The sequence below is a fragment of the Labrus bergylta genome, chromosome 20, assembly GCF_963930695.1.
Source record: "Labrus bergylta chromosome 20, fLabBer1.1, whole genome shotgun sequence".
In the NCBI taxonomy this organism is placed as follows: Eukaryota; Metazoa; Chordata; class Actinopteri; order Labriformes; family Labridae; genus Labrus; species Labrus bergylta.
Window position 1 is genome coordinate 2,262,951 of NC_089214.1, and position 25,569 is coordinate 2,288,519.

Below are 25,569 nucleotides of genomic sequence, written 5' to 3' on the forward strand. Positions count from 1 at the left end.
AGCACTAAAAATATCAAAACTAAGAATGTGAATATATACAACCAGGATTTAACTTAGCATTACTAGTCTTAAATATGGAAGATTAAATGTAAATGTGCAAAAACAGAGTTGTAAATAGACAGTATTGAAGTTAAAGTGCATGAGTGTAGACATGTTATCAGCAGAAACTATTCAATATAACGGCGAGTAGACAGACAAATGAAATGAACATGAGTGCAGGGATCATTTGTAAATTTAAAGGTAACTAATGAATTAAACCAAATATTCCCCGAGATAGCAACTAAATGTATCATGACAGGTAGTAGTAGACTCTTTATTTTAATACTATTTATTTCTGATTGTATGAATCGCGTCTGTTGTTTGTTTTTTTGATTGTGTTCTGAGTATCTTCACTGTTTGTCTTGCACCTGGTTCAGACCAAGAGGCAACTTCTGGTGTTGAAAAATGAAGGTAATTCATAAGTGCAAAATCCTGCAGTTCCTCGAGTGTCCACTAGAGGCTGGCTGCAGAAACACAGGAAGTCACATACACACCCATTCTAAAAAGCCTGTTTTTACAGCAGAGATGAACATGTTTACAACCTGGTTCAAAAAACCAAATAGGTGTGATTAGCTCATGTCTCCATGGACACACACTGTACGGGGGGTGAATGTTTTGATGACTCATCAGTTTTGATTTGATGAAGGATAAGAGTTATTCACAATAAGGCGTGTAGCTGACCTGATTGACAGGTGGGCGCGGTGTAACGGTTTGTCAGGAGGTTTAAAACCCGCCTCAGCTCCAGCTCTCAGCCGGTCGTTAGGTTGACTGAAAGTTAGACTGAGACAGCATTTCCAGCATGGAGGCCGCCATCGATGGGACTCCAGCGCCCCTTGCAGGAACAGACGGGGGACGTCACTCAGTCTTCGTCCACTCTATTCCATAAAGAGAGAGCGTACCTGTCGTTGTCATTACAGTTGACGGTGTTGCAGATAAATCATCACTGAAATGAAGTAGTATTGAGCCCTGTCATGGTGCAATAAATCAATAGGCTAATTAAGTCACAGAGCTGACTGGAGGTGCACGCTAATGGCTGGAGGCTAGATGTAAAATGTAGCCTACGAGCTAAGCTACAACATGTTCTATAACTCAACTCGACAGAACAGTTAGCCAACCGTACCGCCGTGAAGAAGAATCATTTTTTACACATGTGTATCAGTCAGATGGCATTTGATAGATAATCACAATATGGCAGCCTATCATGTAAGTGCAACTCAGTTCATGTTTGGTACTCAGTCAGACCTCCACCTCCACAAAAAAAAGACATTTGTACATCAGAGAGCACGCAGGTTTATCACTCAGACTTCACACGTCTCTCTCTCGTGCAGTGATGCTGATTAAAGACTGGAGGCGTCTCTGCTGGGGGAGAGAGAGGAAGAACCAGCGAACCCGCCCCCCCAGCCTCTGTGCCGGCCAGGCTGCCTTCATCTAACACCAGTCGCACACTTCAATGACATAACCCTGGCAACTACAGCTGCTAGGCTACTGGAGAGTGTTCCACATGACTTTGAGATGTCAAGTGTTTATTTTAGAACATGAACAGAACAGACGTACATTTTACAACTCGGAGACTGTTTTTTCCGATGTGTCCGACACCACATGAATGCAGCATTATAGTTTTCAGTCTCAGGACCTTTTTCTTACCGTCTGTTCCAAAAGTCAGAACTGAACTGAGGGAGAAAAGTGTTTAAGTTTGCTGCTCCTTTTACTCTGAAGGAATCAAAAAAAAGAGCTGAGACTTAACAAGCTGCTCTCATTGGAGGATTTAAAGAGGATGTTAGACAACTTGGAGGCCGACACATCTGGCTGCAGATGTTCTCCCTCATGTGTTTGTGGATCTTCTTGACAAACACTTTCTGTTTAAATTTGTGATTTTGTGTCTTTTAATGTCTAACCATGTCTTTTTTTGTCTGCTCGTTGTTTGTGTGAAACTCTGACAAAGAGATTTTTAATCTTTCCTGGTTTAATAAAAAAATAAATAGATAAATAAACGTCTTTTGCAACACCATCAAGGGATCCACTGTAGCCTGAAGCGTTTCCATCAACCAGCAATCAACAATTTATTGGTGGCAGTTGGTCAATAGAGGCATTGCTTGAGTGTGTCGATGGGATCGATATTCCCTCGTGGGCACAATTCACAATGCAGAGAGAGAGAGAGAGAGAGAGAGAATAATCAGAGCTGTAATCAGTGTTGGTCACATTTGCAATGTATGCAAATAAACTAGTGGAGGGCTGCGGGTGAACCGTGTCAGGAATGGATTTGTGTTCTGCTCGCCATGCTCCCGTTTGACTTTTATTTGTCAATATAAAGATTTAATCCTGACTGATCCGCAGATTAATCACTGCTTTCTTTTTGGGAACACTGAAAATATCACCGAAGGCTGACTGCAGAAAACCTTTGAGAGTTGTCCTTACAGAAGAAAAAAAACTAACCCCCCCCCCCCTTCCTCTCTTATCCATGGGCGTAAACAAGAAGGCATGTTCAGTGTCTTTAAGGTTTATATTCAGGAGGTGTGTGGTGTCTTTAAGGGAGGGGTGGGGGGGGGGGTCTTGTGCTGCAGCAGTGAGTCCCTCAGGAGGAATGTGTGATCTCATTTGCGTCACAGCATCTCGCAAGTACAGTACAGTCATGATGCAAGCCCGTACACATCAAAGTGTGCCGCCAAAATTGGCTCTCACAAAAATGTGTCTTGAGGGGGCAGAGACAGAAAAGTACACAGAAAATAAAATCCAATCCAATGATCCTCGGGGGGGGCTTTGTTGTCTACATCATCACAATCCAAGAAGATGGAAGTGTCATGCATGTTGAGAAGATCAAATAAAAAATAAAAATGCTCACAAGAATGGAAGTGTTTTTTTTAAAGCATTTTGCTTTCAGGATAAATGCTTCCGCATTTTGTCAAATCCAAACCAGGATCCAGTCCACGTTTCCCCCCCTCCCCCTCTCTCTCTTTCTCTCTCTCTCTCTCTCTGGCTCAACATGCAACAGCCAGCTATCCATCAATAATTCACAGTGAAGGAGGTAGTTGCAAACATATGAAAGATGACACAGAGAGTGCAAAGTAACTGTGAGATCACTTTGTTGTCACAGCGATCATTAAATCTATTCCTGACAGTTTCCCAGATCTCACAAATGGTTGATATCGTCTCATGACACCGGAGAAGAAGCCTCTTTAGTGAATTTATGTCATGGTACAAATCATTTTCTGCATGTCAACGTCAGCACTAAACTACATATATAGATATATATTAACGCTGCCAATTAAGTCATGTAATGTTGAATAGCTCAATTTAATTAATTACATGATGTTGGCAGATGATGCACGAGCCCTAATAATGTGAATTATTAATCATTCCTCATCATTAAACATTCTGCTGATGCTGCCATGGCAATGACAGCCAGATGCTTAATCAGTTTGAAACATCAAAAACTTGCAGGTGGAGTTACATTTAGCATATTTGGTTAATATAAAACGATAAGAACGTCTCAAATGTAAATAAATATATGTTGTAGATGCCTTGTTATTGCAGGAGGTGTCACCTTGTTTCGATCTCTTCCACTAATGCCAGTCACCCTTCTTCTGCTGCATCTTCATAGAACACTTTCAGACTCGAGAGATCAGCAGGAAGGCGTAGTCGTAAAAGAATCAGCTTCTCAGAGCTTTTTTCCCACCCTGCATTTTCAAGCGATCGATGGTGAAGCGGCCCCTGAGGGACGCCTGCAAACCTTTTGATGTTCCCTTGAAGACTCTATCCTTTTTTTTTTCCTTTTTTTGATTTAATTCGAGCCGCTTTTTGTATTGGAGCAAAATTAATTCCAGGCTGACGAGTGACATGTAAATATCTAATGTTAGGTATGCACATGTTTGATATGAAGAGCGGACGATGTGAGGAGATGGCTCATTATGCAGAAGATCTAAGATGTTGCATTTTGTCATGGCTTGTTAAAGATAACAGGATTAAACATTTATCCCTCTCCAGTTTGTTCAAAGGCACTTTATAAAATTCATACCATGTGCTCATGCATATATATATATAAATATATATATACATATATATATATATATATACAGTATATACAAGGTTTATGTATCTTTATTAAAGGTGGAGTCAAAGCTTTTTTCGTTGCAGTTTGTAAACACAACATTCAAACTGGGCCCCCCCTCCTCACTGCAGGACGTAGTGTGTACGTTTACTGCTTGTAGCTACACTGCGAGCTAACGTACGCTAGCACAAGCTAACCGCCGGTGTTTATCGCCTGCCAATCCAACAGGAAGCAGACCAACTCCACATCCACTTTTTTGCCTGTCATGTGTATTTGACTTCCGGTGTTCCTGCAGCCAGCCCTCTAGTGGACACTCGAGGAACTGAAGGATTTTGCACTTCCGCATTGGCTTCAGTTTTCAAGACCGGAGGTTGCTGCGGAGCTCCGCACAGAAACATCCCCAGTCAACCAGAACAAAGCAGAACATGAAGGTCCAATCAGAGGACAGAGTCTCTGCAGACACAGTCACCACCACACATGTATGGAGGCCCAGAAGGGACAATGAAGCAGCTTCACTTTTGGAGAAGTCTGTATTTTATTTTGAAGGAACAAGCTGCTGACCCTCTTAAAGGTCCCATATTCTGCTTTTTCTGGTTTTATCTGCTCTTTAGTGTGTTGTCCAAGTGTCCTGTGCATGTTTAGGCACATCTATGTGCAAAAATTCAAAGTCAGCAGAAACGCGGCTTCTCCTACGTCCTCCTGTTAGCTGTAGCATTAGCTGCATGTAACGCTCGGTTCTAGCCCCCCCCGATAAAAATGTGTCAGTGCGATGTCATTGTCAGTGTGATGTCACTGATCTAAGCCCATTGGCTCGTTGTGGCCCAGCAGCTCATGTTGAAATTTCCGAGAAGCGTGCTGAGCAACTGACCAATAACGACAGAGCGGATCGGCAGACCAATCAGAGCAGACTTGGCCCACGTGGGGTCTAACAGTGTGGGCTCAACAGAGTGTAGCTGACGGACTCAGAGCGTAGAGGGAGCAAGGAGGAGCTGTACATGAAAACAGACACTTTTTAAAAACTTTATCTATTGTGAACATACAAAAGTAGGAACATAGATTAAATATACAAACCCCAAAAAGGGCAGAATATGGGCTCTTTAAATAAAACATTGACATGAGAGAGCCTCGCTAATAGGCCTGGTTTGAACAAAGGCCTTACATTAACAAATATTTTGTTTATAAAGCAGACTGTATACTGAGGCTCTAATGCAGCCATCCAAACACTGAAGCACTAAGAATAGAAACGGCATTGAAGCTGAATAATTCAGACGCAGGGGGTGGAATACACAACGACTTTTTCCATGAGGTTTCAAAAAAAAAAAAAAAAACTTAGAAATGCTGATATCACAGCTGCAGCATACTGAATGTGTTTATGTGACCCAGTCAAGTGTGTGTGTGTGTGTGTGTGTGTGTGTGTGTGTGTGTGTGTGTGTGTGTGTGAGCGTATGGTCATTGCCTGGTCGTATAAGGACCGAGGGGACACTTTACACACGGATGAACTAATCGTATTAAAGCCCTCCATGGATCGAGTCCATTCAAATGCACTTTAGTGGATTTAAAGCTGAATAACTGATGAGTGATGGAGTCTGAGGAATTACTCAAAAAAAAAAAAAGGTCTTCACACAGCAGTCGAACACCAACGTATAAATGATACAAGCTGTTTCAGCTCATGCGTGAGTCTACAAGGTCCACTTCCTATTTGCTTTACACAAACGACCGTGTAAAGTACTTTTTAACCACATGCATGGAACAGCTCTGTGCACCCATCGGGGTTTCTGAAATCTACAGCTCTCTCTCCGTCTCTCTGAACACAACGGGCTGCACTTACAGGTATTTTATTTCCCCACATTCATGCGACTGCCCTCCGTCATGCCATCCTCGCTCGGGCCCCACATTTCCATCTGTGAGACTTGTGCTTTTCACACTTCCCTAAACTTAACAAAAGGAATTCATAGGGAGGTATTAAATATTGAACAGCACAAGTGAGAGTGTCAAATCGACTTCCTGTCAGTGCAGGGAGAAAGCAAGATGGAACAAGATTTGTGGATTAAAAGTGGCTGCACACTAGACGATTTTAGTTCCGATTCGCCCCCCCTTCCCCAACCAGATGGGGGCGTGGCCTGATGCACGACTTGTTGGCTCCCACTTTTTGTCCTAAGAATCCCCCAAGTGTCTTGTCACTTCAGTTATTTTACTGCTCCCCATCGAGTCGGAGCCTCCCCGATCTGGAATCGATTCCAAGTCAGACTGCCACTGACGGCCTATCCGCGGTAGCCAATGAGAGCGAGCAAACATTGGAAGCGTCACCAACTGCATGTTGCCTACTCTGACAACTCGACCGTCGTCTCAGCCAGGATTTTATCTGTATTGTTTTTCCAGTTTCCTGTTTTTTTTTGCTGCAAAAGAACACACAGCAGGAATGCTGACGACGACGACCATCCTCCATATTTGTTTAGATTATTAATTAACCTAACGCGTAGGGCTGGGAAATATATCGAGTTTTTAAGATATATCGATATATTTTCAAACAAGATATAGGGTAAGACAATATCGTTATTATGGATATAGTTTATGTTGCATTAAAATAACATTACAGAGGTGCCAGGTCACCTTTTTCTCATCTCACTGATGATGACTGACTGTCTGTCCCTCTTAACTCTGCTCCTCCTCTCTCTCTCTTTTGTTGTATTTAAGGAACATTTTTATTTTATAATATTACTTTTTAAATTCACAAACAGTTAGTTTATTTTCCATGTGTTTTCACTGTTAATAAAATACATATCGATATATATCGAGTATCGCCATTCAGCTAATAAATATCAAGATATGAGTTTTGGTCCATATCGCCCAGCCCTACTAACGAGCATGAGTTTGGACTGTGGAAGAAACCTGGAGTAACCTTGATGCATCGGGAGAACATGCAAACTCCTCCCGTCCGACGTGGATTTGAACCAGGAACGTCCTCGCTGTGAGGCTAACCACTGCAGCACCGTGCAGCTCTGAGATGGAGTACTATAGCAGGCTTTACACAATCCAGTAGTTTTTTTTATTACATCTGAGCGTTGACTTTGTGGGAGTCCTCCTGAAAAAGAGCCGTGTACTTCAGCCTCCGTTGTGTTTCTGTCAGCGTGTCGTCGTTCTGTAGCTGCCATGTCCTTTTGGTGGAGACAGGCGAGAGGAGCAATTCCTGCCTGAACCGTACAGTGACAGGTAGAAGGTGCTGAGAGAACCAAACAGTGACTGCATTATCTCTGCTTCACTGCTCCGCTTTCTCTCCGCTCGTCCTGCTCTTTGCCCCCCCCCCTCTCTCTTTTCTTTGCCTCTGACGCCCCTCTTTCTCTCGCCCTTTAATTCAGTAAGCCCCCGACTGAAGTGACAGGTGTCAGAAGGGCTGACTCTCATATTGACTAAGGACTGTCACCTTTTGAAAAGAGTCATGACACATTCATCATAACATATCTCCACTCTCTGAAACCAGACCATCCGAAGCGGGAGTTGTTACAGTTAGAACACAATGCAGCTCTCGAGGCTTCACATCGGGGGTGAAATAGACTGAACCTTCACGTTTATAATCAGGTGGTGAAGTCATGTGGTTACAAAATACTTGTGTGAATCAGAAAACTCAAAGTACTTGGCCTTTTTCGGTTCTCTGACTTTTTGAAATTTTCTAAATCCAAAACAAAAAAACACCAAACAGAATTTACATACTTACACACTTCAAATCCATTATCACCCCGAAGAGTATTTCCTTTTTAATAAAGAACAAAAGGTTCTAGCTGCCAGCAAGTTTCAATACATTAAAAAAAAAAAAGTATTAAATAGATAATTTCCTGTTTAAGAGGGACAAATACTTTACTGACAGAGGCTTTAAAACATGTGACAGAACCAAGAAATGCAACAAAACCAATATTTAAAGGCGCTTAAAGACTTTTTGAACCCCTGAAAACAGATTCCCAAGTCACGGTTTAAAATATAAACCAAATGAAATGTGCTGCAGTGAAATGCAAAGGAAGATACCAGCAGCCTGTTGTAAGAACCAGGTTGCTTTAAGGGGGACATATCATCCCCCTCCTCCACCTTTTCAAACAGTCCCCCTGTGGTCTAAATGAAACATCTGTGCTGTGCTTTGGTCAAAATATAACATGAATCAAGCAGCAGAGGAGGTTTGTGACCCTGTATAAACAGCTCTCTCAGAACGCTCCGTTTTGGTGTGTGTGTCTTTTTAAATGTAATGACCCCCCTGAGTTTACTCTGTAGACATCACTCCTCTGTAGAGAGAATAAAAATGGCTGACCTGCTCAAAAGTTTTGTTCTAGTCTGGGGGTGGAGTCCATGGGTGGAGATACCAGGGGAGGGGAGGGGATTTTTTTTTTTACCAGAATCCCACTGTGACATCACAAGGAGAGCACATTTGAAACAGAGCATTTTTCTCTGTGTTGTAAGACTTATGCAGACCACAAACAAAGGACTGGATGGGTTTATTTCACATTTAGTGGGTCAGTAGAACTCAGATAGACTCAGATACACAGATATATGTTCAAAAATGTTCATAATATGTCCCCTTTAAACAAAAGTCCTGCCTCTAACAAGGCAAGCAGCCAATCATAGGTCAGGATTTTGGCCAATCACGGTCCTATGTATGTACCTTTCAATTGTTTAACAATTAGCAAAGAAATGTATCTGGTGGCTGTCAGATCATTTCCTTCCTCGACCAAACAAAGCAATTAAATACAAACATCAGATCTCACATCTTGAATGAACAGGACATTCATCAACACGCTCTATTTAGATATTTAGATATGGTCATTTTATTCCACCACAAATGACTAAAACTGATGATGGGTTATAAATAACGCCTGACAATTGGAAGTCATTTCAAGAAGAAGAAAAAAAGCCTTAGTCAGAACAAAAACCCTGAATCCGTTCCCTTAAATCCGGCAATTCCACATCTGAGACGGTCTAACAATGCCAATAAACCACCGTGTATTCTGCTGCTGGGAGTTTAGAGCGCCGACTCCTCTGGATTCAGAGATGAAAGAGCGTGGGTTGGGGGGGTGTGGGGGGAGGTGGGGGGGGAACATGAAAGTAAATCATGGAGGATGGAGAGAGAAAAAGCTGGTGGATGAGAGAGACTCAGTGCTGCAGTTGGTTTGTCTGAAGGAAAAGCTTTGACGGCGAGCTGTCAGGAAGGATCATTTACTCTATAGCCACCGCCAACAGTAACCACGATAACATTATGGGCACCTTAATGTCAAACGTCCTCTAATGATAGTGTCATTAAGCATCTCGCAGACTAAAGGTTGCCACGCTTCCACAAGGTACACCAGATATCAGTGACTCTGCAGCTTCTGATGTCTCGATCTTGAGTTTAAATTTGGCCTTTTTTCTGCCCAAATAAAACATCAATTCAACTTTGTTTTAATTTTAAAGTGCACGCTACGGCGAGACGGTTTGTCCTCCCCGTACCAAACTGAACGTACTAAACGATGCAGTGTGAATTTTAAACCCACAACAAAGAGCTGGCATGATCAACTTAAAAAACTCCTCAAAGGTAGTCGCTGCTGATGATATGTTTTTACCATTTACCTCGGCTCTCTGAGCTGGGAATGACGTCACAACCGAGTTAACCGCGTTCCAGTTGCAGGTCCGACAAAACAACATGGACGCCTCCGGGAGTACCTTTGTTGTGTTCGCTTCATACCTGACGATAACGACATGAAAGATTGGCCACATGTCCACAGATAGAACTTTGCATTGTATACACATTTTAGGAGCAAACACAACAAGTAGGTGGCTCCAGGACGTCACCCGTCTGTTCCTGCAGGGGGCGCTGGAGTACCCTCGATGGCGGTCTCCATGCTGGAAATGCTGTCTCAGTCTAACTTTCAGTCAACCTAACGACAGGCTGAGAGCTGAGGTGGGTTTTAAACCTCCTGACAAACCGTTCTTGTTAATCTAATATCTTGCCGATGCCTGATCTGTTTGAATCTGGTTTCATTAGTTTTTCTTCTTTCCCTTCAAGCCTCATGTTTTTGCGATGAGTAGCTAAATGTCTTCATTAAAACAACCCCGATAACAAGAGGAGTAATTAAATACCACCTTGACTCCTAAAAGGCTTTTAATAAAGATGAAGTAATATTCCAGTGACTCTACATGTGAGCTGTTAAAAGAGAAATCAAAATCTTTTTCTTTTTTTTTTTTTACAGCGGTGAGTTTCTGCAGGAGTCGAGATGAAACTGACTTCTTATAGAGGTACATTCAGGCCTCCAGGTGATCAACATGTCATTAAAAATTACTTGACCTCTCTGAAGGGAGTTTGTAAATAATAAATGGACTTGATTGGTGCTTTTCCAGTCTTCTGACTACTCAAAGCGTTTTCACACCGCAGGTCACACCTACACATTCACACACTGATGGTAGAGGCTGCTGAGTATGGTAGAGTCCATCAGTATGAACTCATCCATTCACACACAGTCCCTCAACCTCCACCCGACGCCCAGCCTCCACCATGTCGTCCCCACAACGACCTCCGTCTTCATTCATGCACGGCCTGCTCCGACCTCCACCTCAGCAGCGAGGAAGTGTGGACAATAGGAACGGGAGGAATACAAATACTGCATATTATCCCATATGCTCTTTTGTAAAGTGTCTTGAGATAGCACACTATACAAATAACGATTGAGTCACATACTGGGATTGAACCCTCAACCTTCTGGTTGAGAGACGACTGACTCTACCGCTGAGCCACAGCCGCCCTGTGTTGTGTCGTGATCCCCCCGTCATGAGCCTTTACACTCCACTAGCAGCACCCAGGAGTCGACTGACAGGAAGTGTAAATCCTCACCAGACGGCTTGAACAGTAAAAACTGTGTTGTGTCCAAACTTGATATTGAGCGATATTACAGCACAGTAGCAGACCGGAGGAATGAAATGTTATTTTGACAGCCTCTTACGCGTTTAAGTGGTTTCATATGTGGAGCTTTATCTCTTGTGATGGCTCGTCTGGGACAGCAAGGTGAGGATTGGAAAGATGAAGATTGGATGTGATCCCTGTGAAACTGAAAAAGATGGCGTCTACTGCTGCTCAAAAATTGGGATTTATGTTCTTTTTTTGAGACGTTAATTGTGTTGTTGTGATGTAAGTTGTTGTTTTTGTTTAGTAACCTTGAGCCCAAATGTATTTAGAGTTAAAAAGAAGGAGTAAAACTCGGTGGAAAGTTACAGCACGTCCTTAACAAATGTTGAAACAACAGGTCTGGGAGTCTGAGTCGGTCCCGACAGCATTCGGAGGCTAATATCCTCCGCTCTCACCTTTTGTTGTCCTTTGCCTTCCTCATTTGTAATCCAGTTGGCACAGTCTCCTCTATTGGTCATGGCAGTTTAATTACGGAATAAGGAAGTCACTCGGGCTCCAGAGGGATCCGCAAAATGTCGCTCACAAATTTAGCGTGAAAGTCACACGGCCCGGGCAGCGAGGAGATAAACGCTCCAAATACACAGAGCTTGTTAGTCAAGGTCTCTAATTACCAAACGCTCGCTGTAGCTACGTCCCAATCGACCAATTTTGTCTGCACAGAAGTGAAGCCAGCGAGGCTGCTGGCATACATAACTACTCCAACTTTACAGCTTTCATATTTGTTGTTGCCTCTGTTATTGATTTATTTAACAAAGTGCTTGTATTTATTTAATCTGGGGCCTTTTTCAGTCGAAGGTAAATCCTCTGATGGTGTAAAAATAAACACAATATTTTAACCTCACGGGTGCCGAGACCTCACATGAGTCATCAAGTGAGTCATTATTTATTAGCGCGATGACAGTGATCCTTTATAACAGCCATCGTGCACACACCTCTCACCATGCTGGAGGTCAAAGATGGCGGCCGTGTAATTGGATGTGATTACAATCATCAGAAGAAGAGCAGCCGACAAATCGGGGGCCTTGTCCTCTTGCAGCGCTGCGGGTCACAGCGACCGGTCAGTGGACGTAAAAAAGAGTCGTCCGGATGCACGGACACAATGTGGAGATTTACAACACGGGGAAAAAGACAAACGGTGTGCTGCGTCGCTGAAACGTCAACATCGATGTGAAGAGGGATTTTGGTCAATTTAGCTCCGCCTCCTGTTGAGTTGATGGTCATGAAGAAGAGCTTTCACTTCCTCCATCTGTTTGTGTGTGTGTGTTTGGTTGCTCTCTTTAGGAGTGTGTCATTGCCTTCATAAGTGTGTGTGAGTGTGTGTGTGTGTGTGTGTGTGTGTGTGTGTGTGTGTGTGTGTGTGTGTGTGTGTGTGTGTGTGTGTGTGTTTTTGTGTGTGTTTGTGTTTGGTTGCTCTCTTTAGGAGTGTGTCATTGCCTTCATAAGTGTGTGTGTGTGTGTGTGTGTGTGTGTGTGTGTGTGTGTGTTTGGTTGCTCTCTTTAGGAGTGTGTCATTGCCTTCATAAGTGTGTGTGTGTGTGTGTGTGTGTGTGTGTGTGTGTGTGTTTGGTTGCTCTCTTTAGGAGTGTGTCATTGCCTTTATAAGTGTGTGTGTGTGTGTGTGTGTGTGTGTGTGTGTGTGTGTGTGTGTGTGTGTTTGGTCGTTCTCTTTAGGAGTGTGTCATTGCCTTTATAAGTGTGTGTGTGTGTGTGTGTGTGTGTGTGTGTGTGTGTGTTTGGTTGCTCTCTTTAGGAGTGTGTCATTGCCCTTTTTAAGTGTGTGTGTGTGTGTGTGTGTGTGTGTGTGTGTGTGTGTGTGTGTGTGTGTGTGTGTGTGTGTGTGTGTACTGGACTCCTTAAAGCCTCTAAGCCGAGCCCTCCTGAAGGAGCTCAGCATTAATTATTGCGGAGTGTTAAGTACAATCCACCACAAGGTAACATCTGGCGCCGGGCGAGGAAAGTGGCGGGGGAGGTTTCCGTGGTCGAGTGCGTCCTGTCGAGAGGTTGAAGCTCACAGCCCTCGACGAGTGTTTATATTTATCTTCTTACTAATAACTAAAATAATGGGAATCCCCGTTTTGTCACTTCCACTCCATGCATCTATCCGTTATCTATACAGCAGGTCCCAGCTGTCATTGGGCGGGAGGCGGGGTTACACCCTGGAGTGTTCACCAGCCAATCACAGGGCTGACATTTTTAATTTGTTCAAAAAGCTAAATTATGGTCATAGAAATTCAATGCATCAGAGTGCAGGATGCCTAGTGCAATGGTTCCCAACTTGGGGTCCGGGACCCCTAGAGGGGCCGTCGGAGATCTCAGGGGGGTCACGAGGCTCTTTCTGCTCTGAGGTCGTCAAAATGAGAGCGTGATGGAATACTCTGATCGGATTTTATCAACAAATAGTATTACAATTTAGGATTTTTACTCAGTTTTTCTTAGAACCATGTTGGGGGGGCTCCAAGGGAAAAAAAAGATCTTGAACCGCTGGTTTAGTGGTTAGTGCACATGCCGCACGTACGGAGGCTATAGACCTCCAAGTAGGCATCCGACCTTTGGATCTTTACTGTATGTCATTCCTCACCCTCTCTCTCCCCGGGTTCTGACTCTATCCACTGTCCTAGCTCTAAAAAAAAGTCACAAAAAGCCCAAAAAATAACAACTTTCATTATCCGCCTGCAGATGTGTCTCCTTGAATCTGATTCAGTTTGAATTCATGCTTTGGAGGTGAACCTAAATGAAAATGTGACTAAACTGAAACGTCTCTCTCCCACTCTGCCACACTAACATGCAATGGCGCCACCGTGTGGAAGAAAGCTGCACGTGCAATACCTGCAGCGCCAACGTTTATTACACTCTGAATCACAGCTGAGCACTTTCACGTTCAGCTCTGTAAAGAATCTTAGATTTATATATTTAGATATACAAACCTGTGACAAACTGCATGACTTAAAACTGCTAATTCAAGCAGTCTTGACTTCCAGGTCAGCAGATGCAGCCACCTCATTATTCTCAATTTAACCTGCTGCTGCATTCATTAGGCAATGATCATATTTAATTACATTAGTTGAAGGGATTTGTCGAGAGTAGCCGCCTGATTGAGCTGAACTTGAACTCTTGCCATCCTCACACCCAATTTATTAGCTCCGACTGAAAGCCAGCCAGGAGGAGATGTTCCCCAGTTTTTATAAACGAGCTGCCGTGTTATTATTCTGTTGTTGTTTTTATATTCTCACACTCTTGACAGTTCATCCTGATCTTTAGTCTTTACCCTGCTTTAAATCGGCTAAGCAGCAGATCGTTTACGACTGGGGGGGAGATAACAGGTGGACGGTTAAGGACAATAAAAAGGGGATGACACAATGTCCATAAGAACATCAAGCAGAGAGACAGTTTTTTCTGGAAGGTACCGTCATACTCCGTGTCAGACCTGCAGGAAAAACTGTCTCTGGACCACTTTGTGTTGTCGATAATGAGACATATCAAGAGGCGGGTTTAGATAGATGGAGTTCGTCTGGTGTTAAAGCCTTTTTGTGGACTTTTACCTGCTGCAGACCATCGTCATGGCAACCCACAGGCCCTACCGCATTGTACTCATGTTTGTCGGGTTGTTTACCCTCTTAGCCGCGATCACGTTCAACTCTTTATCTGGATTTGGTGCTGAATCAGGTGAGTGTGTGTGTGTGTGTGTGTCAAAAATGAAAACAAATCGTTTTAAGGATTTTGGGTGATAATAACGCAGTGCTGATCTCTGTGCAGGCATTTTCAAGCAGACCACGGAGGATGTCACACTCATGTACACAACTCCCATAACTCCTGCTCAGTGGGCCATGTTTGTCTGGGATTTCATATACATATGGCTCTTTGCTATGTTCATATACTTCTTAGCTGGACTTTGCAGAAGGTAGGCACCATCTCTCACACATGATTCAGAAAATGACCACGCTTTAAAACCGACACCAGACAGCACCACTCGGACGCTTTTATCTCAATCCTCTTGTATCATCACATGCTGAAAAATTACTTCACCGAGTCCAGAGGCAATTTACTCCCTCTTTGTGCCGTCGCATATTGCTCTGACTTCGTAGCAGAGAGGCTGATTATGTCCCCGCAGGCTCAATCTGTTTGCTCTGCTGGATTTTTCTCTTGCAAAATCTAACATCGTTCTCCATGCTTCCTGCAGGGACGCCTACGACTGGATGTACACCACGCCTGCAGTGCTACCCTACGGATTCCATGTCTCCATGATCGTCAATGTGTGCCTGAATATAACATGGTTGTTTCTGTTTGACAGAGAGTAAGTGTGTGTAAGGTTAACAGGCGTGTTGCAACATTTCAGAGGCCGTGTTTTTTCTATCATTACTAAAAAGTGGGACTGTCAAACATTCAACATTTTAATCACAATTAATCGCAAAATTTAATTAGTTAATCGAGATTAATCGCATTTTTAATTCCATTATTTTGCATTTAAAACTACAAATTGTCAGGCTTTTATTTTGAATGTGTGTACCGTCTTAAGTTAGGAGTACTTACTGTTGGAATTCAACCCTGCTTTTATTTTGAAATAAAGTTTGGACCTTCTGATAGATCGAAGGTTACAACTAGAGATGCAGCAATTTGGGAAAATCCGATGTTTGTTTCAACAGGGCAGATATCGGCCGATAGCGATGTTGGACCGATGCATCGGTGCATCCCTAGTTAAGCCCAGAAACAAGAAGTGGTTAGGGATCCCAAACTGACGTCAAACAGCTCAAAGGAACGGTAACAAAGGTCCATGTGTGATGTCATAAGGTCCATGTGTGATGTCATAAGGTGGATATTACTTTGGACTCGTCAGCTGAGCTGTCTGAGAGTTTGTTAAAGTGAAATGAGACATTCAAAGATGCAGCAGTGTCCTTCTTTTACATCACTGAGACTACAGGGAGACACTGAGGACCACTATCTACGGAGAGCCTGAAGGGACAAAACAACATGAGATTAAACGAGATAGAAAAAAGTACGAGTGCATTCATCTCAGACCTTAGATAATCACGATTAACTAGTAAAAGGAAGAATGTGCGACTTTTTGATCCAGTAGATGTCGCCCTTGAGCTCCAGCATGAAACCAAAACAAACTTCTGTTTGGCCACGCCTCCTCCGTACTGAAGCCTCCGCTCTCCTCCAGCGACACACCTCACACAGCCCCCTCCCCCTCAAGTTCACATGAAGGAGTTTAGGGCAAGCAGCGGACAAAATTATCCTCGAGCTGCAATCACCTGCGTCCTGAATTGTTGTGTTAGCATGCTAATGTTAGCGCTCTTTAGTCAGCTCGTAGCTTCACATTGTTGTGTTAGCATGCTAATGTTAGCGCTCTTTAGTTAGCTCGTAGCTTCACATTTCATGTAAACTGACACAGAATGAGTGTGATCTAAAAACTCTTACTAACATCCAAATAATCAGTGAGTATGTTCTTCTTCTTCTCTCTAGTTCTTGACTAAAACAGCTTTTATACACAAGGGGAGGAGCCGGCCGTCCCGTCCATGTAAACACGGCTCTGACAACAACACAGCCAGCGGGACTCGAGCTTCTCCCTCATTGTAGACAGTCAGGACTCAGAGACACATTTACACAGGACAGACTTTATGATTTATTTATGTGTTACATGTCGCTCATCCTTTCATTAACGTTGACAGCCCGTCTTAAAAGTTCTCATTTCTGCTTGTGTGTGTAGATTGATGCTGCCCATGCTGATCATCTCCGCTGTGATGATGATCAGCAGCTACATGATTCTGTTTTTCTCCTGTCATGGAATGAAGATCTATGGAGCCTGGTTACACAAGCATCGCAACGCAGACCTGTGGCTCTTCAGAATATTGGTATATATTGCTTACAATGTATGGACTTTGACATCTCTGTTTTTTTCCTTTACATCTAGCTTTAAATAAAGGGAAGTACGGAATCTTTGGTTTACTGGCAATGTGCAGTAAAAAGCTCGTAAAAAAATAAACAAACGATAATAATTCACACATTCAGCAAACACAGGGTGATCTTTGGATTGAAGGGCAAATCTAGAGTTTGAATCCAGATGTATTTAAAGGCCAGTTTACGTGACTCTTACATCTTTACGATATATGTTAAATTATTGACCTTCCTCAGTCAGGTCTTAAGGATTGCCCGCCATTCTTCTCCGTCCTTGCATGCGGTGAAAACACACTCTTTACCTGATCCTGCCGGAAACATATGCGGCCTTCAAATGGATCTCATGAAGCTGTGGACAGGAAAGGCTTAGTGTTCAAGTGGTAACTGTATGGGAACACCGCTGCTAAGCAACGGCAACATGGACGCCAAAAGATGGCTTTGTTCGTCTCCTGGCTTTCTATATAAAAATGCAGACATTAAGCCGGTGCGCTGCATGACCTCCGTGCTCTAATGAACCTGCTGCATTATGTTTCCTGTTCTCCAGGATGTTCTTCAACCAGGTCAGGAGAATATCCAGAGCAGTCCTCCTGAAATTATCTCGATATTTTCAGGAATACAGATGTCAAAATGGCTATTTTGTAATCTTTGTTTTAGTTAAACAAAAATAGTTAATTAGGAGTTCTTGGGGGATTTTATGACCTTTGAACAGAGCCAGGGTAATTACTCCTGTTTTCAGGCTGTTTACTAACACAACCTATATTATGAATTATAAATAAGTAGAACATATTCTCTCGTCTAACGCTGGGCAAACGAAAAAGAAGCTAAAAGCATTTTCATGAAAATGTCAAGCTATTCCTGAGAAGCAACATTTTACCAACAGGTCAGGGTCCTTTCAATTTGTTTCTGTGCCACTGCATCCTGCAGTCTGAAGAAGCCAGACACTGGTCACAAAGCTGCCGGCTGCTCTATCATCCATATATAAAGGGTGAATTCTCGTCAAAATGCCCGGTCACACTGACCGTGCACTGTGGTCTGAGATAAGAAGGCGAGAAATAGTAGAGTTAGGATACAGACAAAATACCATGAGATTGGTTTTCAGACCTTTCTTGACTTGCATTCATACTGAAGAAGTGATAAAAGGTCACAAAACACTGTCAACTATTTTTAAAGGAGCAATCAGTGAGATGTGTAGTGAATGAAATGATAAAGAGACCTTACTATCTGAGACCTTCCTCCCCCCCCCCCCACACACGGCCGTTTTGGACGCCCCTCAGTTTGCCAGATATGTGAGCAGTTATCAGGTCAACAGGTGTTGCAGCGATGGAAGCGGTCAAGAGAAGTGGTTCAGATAGAAGTGATTGTACCCGACCTAAAAAGCCTCTGCATGTTTCTAATAAGCTCCACGAGCAGAAACGTGCTCAAACTAGGATCAATATTGGAGATGCTTTTGAAAAATGGAGAGAGGTTAGAACACAGAAAGGTTTACAGACCCATGCAGAGCTGGATAAACACTGAAGCTTCAGAGTCCACCACATGGTGACCTGAGTGAGCATCCACTCTAGAGAGGAGGGGGGGGGGGGGAGAGACAGCTCTCTATGATGTTTAGAATTTAGACTGCAGTACTCATTTTAAAGTGTCATAGTTACATACTGCTCCTTTAATTAGTACAGACGATCTGCAAAATACTTCAGGATTAGGATATTTCCTTTTGAGCTTGTCACTGTTTTGGGGTGCTGTGTGAATATCTCCTTACCTCCATTTCTCTCCTGGATCTCCCACTGATTGTTTGTCAGCTCTACATGACCTGCTTGCACTGCTGAAAAGCCAGAAAAGAAACAAACAATGAAGTCTAGCTGCTGCCCCAAAATAAATCCTGAATTTAGTTATTTTACAACATGCCGTGTAAGGGCGTTAAGCTGAGGATTATCACATGTTGCAGCATCCGCTTTGGTAATCATCCAAGCTTCTTTCATTGTGTTGAATCAGGTGCAAAACGGGATAGCAGTGTATTCAACATGGGGGACTCTCGCCACTCTACTCAACCTGACGATATACTTGCAGCATCAGACGGAAGCATTAAGATGTGACTGTGCCATGCTGGCGCTGGTTCTGCTTCTGATGCAGCTGTCAGCCTGGTGAGTCGGACTCCCTGCTGTGTTCTGTCGTTCAGCCCTGGGTGCTTTTTCTTTCCCCCTCCCCGAGAGAGACGATACATGAGCAAAAGAAAAACTCAATTCTTTAGTCTCTGTCTCGCTCTGCTTACAGGTTTCTGTTAGAAAACTTCTACCTTGATGAGCATGTGCGCTACATTGTGACCATCTACCCTGTGGTGATCCTGTGGTTGACGGGGATCCTGAGCAACTCCAGCTCTCCTGAGAGTTCAATTTACATCTTTGTAGGTACGGTTTGACTCCTGAATGAAGGGCGAATAACAGCACCATCTTTTTTTTATTCGTCCTTTTTATTGATTAGTATAAATATGAAACATCCTTTCCTCCCCTCTACAGCTTTAATCCTGGCTATTTCCTGCGTCATGTTTGTGGCACGAGCCGCTTTGGTCACATGGAAGCATTGGAAACAACCGTTTTACAGAGACAACGGACCCAGTATGTCACCAGTAGAAATAGCTTTAACACAAAGAAAATTCCTTCAATGAATCATCGCTTCAGGTCACTGATTTTTCTCATCAGGAGGATTTTTTTCAGGTTGTGCATTTCTGGATAAACATCTCAGTCAGGCAGAGATGTTTATCAATGATGACGTGTGTATAGAAACTACAAGGCTGAGTGTGTAAATACTATATAAATATTAAAGGTGACATATTCTCCTCCTCTTCAACCAGTTTAAATAAATCTCAGAGCTCCTCAAAACATGTGTGTGAAGTTTCTTGTTCTAAATCCACTCTGATCCTGTATTTGATCATGCCTATAAACCCCTCTATTTCAGCCCTCCTCAGAACAGGCTGTTTCTGTGTCTGTACCTTTAAATATGTAAATGAGCTGTGTCTGACCACGCCCCCTCTCTGGAAGTGCTTGGGTGTACTCTGTGCTTTCTCGCTCCATGTCCTATTGTTTACGTGAGAAGGCAAACTTAGAGGGCAGAACAAACACCTAGCTGTGGGAGTGTCACCCACCTGGGGGAGTGGCTACTGCCCTTTGTGATGTCATGAAGGGAAAATCTCCAAACGGCCTGTTTGAGCACACATTTTCTGAAAAGTGGAGCAGGGAAAAGACGGAGAGGATGGACTTTTCTCATCATTGGGGGGTTTGTAGACAGACTAGAGACACATGTTAGAGTTACAGAAACATGGAATATTTCATTTCTATTTTTCGAATATAAAAACTCTGGCTCCCTTATATATGCACTGCAGGCTGATGACTTGATGAGAGACGGGTGAGCTGGCTGAAGCAATCAAGAGGAAGAGCAGGTGAGGAGGACACTCAGAGACAAACAGAGAGCGACAACAAGAAACACAAGAGAGGGGGGGGGGGGAGCTGCAGAAACACAAGGAAACTGGTTGCCAAGGCTCAGGCATTGACATATCCTGATTTCTAGACACACAAACTGTTGGTTATTCACGACAAAAGTACAAGAACCAAAGATTCACTGAAACCAAAACCAGAGCCTGACGTCTTTTCTTTCTAAAGAATCAGCCAGTTTTTGATTTCAACTATTTTTAAATCAATAATTGAAGTTTTATTTTTAGCACAAACTCATCCCATCGATAAGGTATGTCGAGTACGATCTGCTGTGTGTACAGAGTGTCAGCACGCCCTCACTGCTAGTACACACACACACACACACACACACTTTATGTGGCATCCTAATCACAGGCCATTAAAAGGTCCAATCAAAGAGATAAAGTGAAATAACACGATTCATGCTGCCATCCAAAGTCCAATGTGTTTGATTGTGAAGGCAGACGTCGGTCCTCACAGTCGTCTGAGCTGTAGCTGTCAAGCCACGATGGAGAGGATGCAGATGTCTCCCGTCTCGGCGAGACACAGTCACCATGTAGCGATACACACCGGATGCATCGGCCTGGCTGTCATTACTCAGGTGATTGCACACATCTTCTTGAACCTGGCAAAGGACAGCTGGGTGCCCAACGGTGAGTCACTCCACATTTACCAGAAAAAAATAATCTGATCAGGCCAGAAGGAAGGGCTTCAGAGCGGGGACATTTATGGTTTAAACAAGCTGGTGTGTGCTTATAGTGACCTATTTCTGTGTATGTGGGCGTCACAGTGGTTAGTGCCTCACAGCGAGGAGGTTCCTGGTTTGAATCCCCGTCTGACAGGAGCCTCTATGTGTGGAGTTTCCCTTCCTCCCACAGTCCAAAGACAAAGACATGCTCGTTAGGTCAACTGGTGACCCGTAGGTGTGAATGTGTCTGTCTCTATATGTCAGCCCTGTGATTGACTGACGACCAGTCCAGAGTGTAACCCCAGCCTCTTACCCAATGACAGCTGAGATCAGCTCCAGACCCCCCGTGACCCCGAACAGGAAGTAAACCTGTCAACTTAAAGAAGTTGTTTCGAATTCAAACGATTGCATGTTTGATTGGTTTTAAAGATGGGGCATGAGATGTATGCCAATCTCAGTTTTTTTTTTACCCAAAAGCCAAACACATACGCCCCTCCCTTCACTGCTCCTTTAAATGCTCCGCCCCCGGATTATTTGTCTTTATGTTTTTTTTTTCCTGAAAGGTGTTGTGGATTAGAATCACACATCACATCTTTAAAGTTATGGAGAAATAAATTGACTTTTATAATTTATAAAACTCACTGCTGACCAAGCTTTGGCTGTCTACTGCGCGCCTCGAATTAAAATAACGACCTTTGTCCTGACAGTCATTTGATTATTTTTCTGCAAGCAGCAGACCTTGATAAAAGCCAATCAAACGATTAAGACAATAACACACACACACACACACACACACACACACACACACACACACACACACACACACACACACACACACACACACACACACACACACACACACACACACACACACACACACACACACACACACACACACACACTGATAACAATCCTATCTATGGTCACAGCACTGTGACATATCCAAACCAGGGATCAGTGATTTCTTTTTGTCTTGGCGTCTCAGCTCTGTTTCAGACGTCATGCAGAAACGTCTCGGAGACCTTCCCCCTGGAGGTGACCATGGACTGGTGGTCCGAGCAGTACTGGGTTTTGGTTGATGTTTGGTCTACTCTTTGGCTCATCTATGCAGTGGTCGGCCTGTTCAACAGGTTTGTTGTCTTTAAAGCTTAATTGTAAACTGGCTTTACCAGAATTTGTTATAGTCCTTAAATCTCCAGTTTTGCAGTTTAATACGAACCCAGGATTTTACTTTGTTTAGAAATATTAGATGATGTTCACGAGGAGACACGCTGTTGAAAAATGGAGAGAGGTTAGAACACAGAAAGGTTTACAGACCCATGCAGAGCTGGATAAACACTGAAGCTTCAGAGTCCACCACATGGTGACCTGAGTGAGCATCCACTCTAGAGAGGAGGGGGGGAGACATCCTCTCTATGATGTTTAGAATTTAGACTGCAGTACCCGTTTTGAACACCAGGCGTCAGAGCTTCATACTGCTCCTTTAAACCAAGCTGCCCTTTTTTTGTACATTTAACTAAAACAAGTGCAGTTTTAAAGATCTGTTCTAACTTTGTGTAAATCTACAGAAATGTCCTCGGCCCCGAGTCCTGCAACCCAGAAATCCATCCTCCATCGTTTTATCTGATGTGGACCGTGATTAATATTTCAAGAATGTTCAGCATGACTCTTTGGGAGAGGCAGTGAGTCCTGTTTACTCAACATTTACCATGAACTAAGAAACACATGCGCACAAGCATTCAAAGCTAAACTCTGGCTCTTCCTACAGCTTTATAGTCGGAGCCGTGGCGGTCAGGTGGATTCTACCGGGGCTCAGTTTCTACATGCTCTACATGTCCTACTCTAACATCGACAAACACAAAGCCTGGCTGTCCGTCAACAACCCGGCAGTGACATCATGGACACGTTACCTGGTGAGCATGAGTTGTCTGTTGTGTGAAATTCGATGTATCTCTACATTAATGCATGCTCGTTAAAATGTTTGCAGACCCAGAACGGCCTAGCAGTGTTTGCCTGGTGGTCTCTGTTGAACGCTGTGGTGGGCCTCGGCATATTATTCAAGTACAAAGCGGGTGTGTCGGACCCGCTCATCAGCACTGTCGTCCTCACCATAGTGACCTTGTGCGCTTTAACCTGGTGAGAATAAAAGGGCTTAAAATCATGTGAGTTGTTTGTGTTTGTGAAGCAGAATAAAAAAATAAATAACTGAACATGTTGCACCTTTTCAGGTTCATCCTACGGAGCTTCTTGTTAACCAAGTACCTGCGCTACACCTTCAGCGTCTACGCCATTCTCATCCTGGGTCTGGGTGCGATGTTTACCAGGAGCTATCGCGTCCACGACCTCGCTGCAAACACGATCTATTGTGGTAAAAAAGTCCACCGCAGAGAGCATGGTGCATATCGAACAAATACATGTGTGTCTTTATTCTGCACGCTCATCCTGTCCTTCTCTTATCTGCAGGGCTCCTGATGCTCCTGATGACCATCCTGAGCTTGATTCATTTGATCTCTGAGTGTTTGCACACGGACAAGTCAACCAAACCGATTGCCGCCGAACCCCATGTGACGTTTGTGGAGACGGTATGGCAACCTGAAGGCAACATGAAACATCAACTCCACCAGTGACAACTTAAAGACTCTGTGTGTAAATATGAAAAAAAAAAAAAAAAAAAAAAAAAAAAAAGTCTTCTGCAACAGTGATTTATGCATGTAATGTGTGTTTATCGCCACAAGGGAGCAGCATTTACACACTTCACACAGTAGGGACACAGTAAGCACCCAGACTCACAGCAGATGGCTCAAGCTTTTAGAGGCAGTATTTAAACAATATCATGACTTTAAAAAAACATCAAAAACAAATATGAATGATGCAGGAAATGAGTCCAGTGACCACGCCACCGGGCACACAGTGACAGGTCATGACAACAAGACTGCTCGCCATCAGGATGAGTCTGCTATCCCAACACGTCCATCATGTGTATTATGACTTTCTCTCTCTCGTTCACACACACTCACACAAACACACTCCCTGCCTAAGTGAGCAGTCTGAGTGTCAAATGAGAAGCAGGAAAAAGAAAAACAGAATAAATAAAATAATGTGAGATACAAGGGAACATGAGCAAACATGAAGATAAATGATCCAGGGCCTGCACTCGCTTAATGCAGAATTTGCATAAGGAAATGTTGTGTGTATTTTGTAGTAGGCAAATGAACTAGATTAAATTAAGATATATCGGCAGTAGCTCATTCTGTAGGGTATTGGGTTGGGAACTGGAGAGTCTCCGGTTCAAGTTCTGCTGCAGACCAAGTCTGGGAATTGCTCAGGAGTGCTAGCTGCCCCTGCCCCCCCCCCCCCTGACATCTCTCCATCAGTGCATGTCTGCAGGAGCCGGTGTGTGCATGTGTGTTTAAAATTGAATTTCCCATCACAGGATTAATAAAGTAGATCTGCAATCTTAATCGAACCTGTCCACATCTGAATACATTCTTGACCTTTTTGACTGATTAGGATATACGTGATATAGCGATCTGATTTGTTTATTTTATTTTGTGAAGTTTAGTTTTTGCTGAAAAGTTTTCTTTTAATAAATGTAGCTTATAAGTTGACTTTGGATCTGCGGCTGCCTTTTGTTTTTATTTGACAGCGTGTTAAACCCGCTCAGCAATGGCTTACCTAATTGATTTTGTTTGAAGCCATCACAATATTTGATCTCTGTCCCTGGATTGTTCAGATACATCAACTGAAAATGAAGTTGAATTGAAGGAAAAACAAGAAAATAATGACCTACTCATGAGGTAAAAATAGTAAAAGATTCCAGTTAACATGAGCCAACATTTGAGTTAAATATTCAACTAATGTATGAGGTAAAAATAACCCAATAATACAGTTCAAAATGGTCCTGCTTGGTTGTATAAAGCCAGCGTTTAGTTGGTCTGTATTTAACCCAGCAGTTCCCAATTTGGGTTGTTCATTTGTTTAGTGTTTAAATATATTCCTTTGCAAAAAGTGCCTTCTGTTTGTGGGATGTGTCTGTGACCCTGATTATAAACTCGCGCTGGCAATTTATCTGACTGCCTCATTTGGAGCAAATCCTGCTGAATGTCATTATATCCGGCATTGTAATGGAAGAACTGATTCGCTTTCAGGGTCGTCGGCAATATAGAGGCCAAGTTGGAGCGCACACACACGGTAGAAAATCACTAATTACAAATCACATCACTGTAATTTAGTGTTGTTCATGTTTTCATGAGAGAGTGATTCTGCTTCCAGAAACATCAATTTCTCCTCTCTAGAGTGGATGCTCACTCAGGTCACCATGTGGTGGACTCTGAAGCTTCAGTGTTTATCCAGCTCTGCATGGGTCTGTAAACCTTTCTGTGTTCTAACCTCTCTCCATTTTTCAAAAGCATCTCCAATATTGATCCTAGTTTGAGCACGTTTCTGCTCGTGGAGCTTATTAGAAACATGCAGAGGCTTTTTAGGTCGGGTACAATCACTTCTATCTGAACCACTTCTCTTGACCGCTTCC

General features: G+C 43.3%; 2 protein-coding genes across 4 annotated transcripts; both read left to right on the plus strand.

Annotated features, from left to right (window-relative positions):
* The first annotated feature begins 14,357 nt into the window (after positions 1–14,357).
* Positions 14,358–19,762, plus strand: LOC109997551 (uncharacterized). Of its 2 annotated transcripts, none has more exons than XM_020652069.3 (7): positions 14,358–14,663; positions 14,754–14,898; positions 15,178–15,291; positions 16,705–16,849; positions 18,879–19,027; positions 19,158–19,291; positions 19,400–19,762. In XM_020652069.3, the coding sequence occupies exons 1-7, from the start codon at positions 14,558–14,560 to the stop codon at positions 19,546–19,548; spliced, it is 942 nt and encodes a 313-aa protein (XP_020507725.2). In that variant the 5' UTR covers positions 14,358–14,557; the 3' UTR covers positions 19,549–19,762. The 2 variants fall into 2 exon arrangements, with proteins under 2 accessions (XP_020507725.2, XP_020507727.1); XM_020652071.3 differs by having other exon boundaries at positions 19,158–19,287; positions 19,400–19,537.
* A 1,048-nt stretch (positions 19,763–20,810) lies between these two features.
* Positions 20,811–24,646, plus strand: LOC109997550 (uncharacterized). 2 transcript variants are annotated; one of them, XM_020652067.3, is made up of 7 exons: positions 20,811–21,003; positions 22,024–22,168; positions 22,607–22,720; positions 22,807–22,951; positions 23,026–23,174; positions 23,267–23,406; positions 23,502–24,646. In XM_020652067.3, exons 1-7 carry the CDS (start codon positions 20,859–20,861, stop codon positions 23,663–23,665), a joined length of 1,002 nt encoding a protein of 333 aa, XP_020507723.1. In that variant the 5' UTR covers positions 20,811–20,858; the 3' UTR covers positions 23,666–24,646. The 2 variants fall into 2 exon arrangements, with proteins under 2 accessions (XP_020507723.1, XP_065805120.1); XM_065949048.1 differs by having other exon boundaries at positions 20,811–20,951.
* Positions 24,647–25,569: the final 923 nt, after the last annotated feature.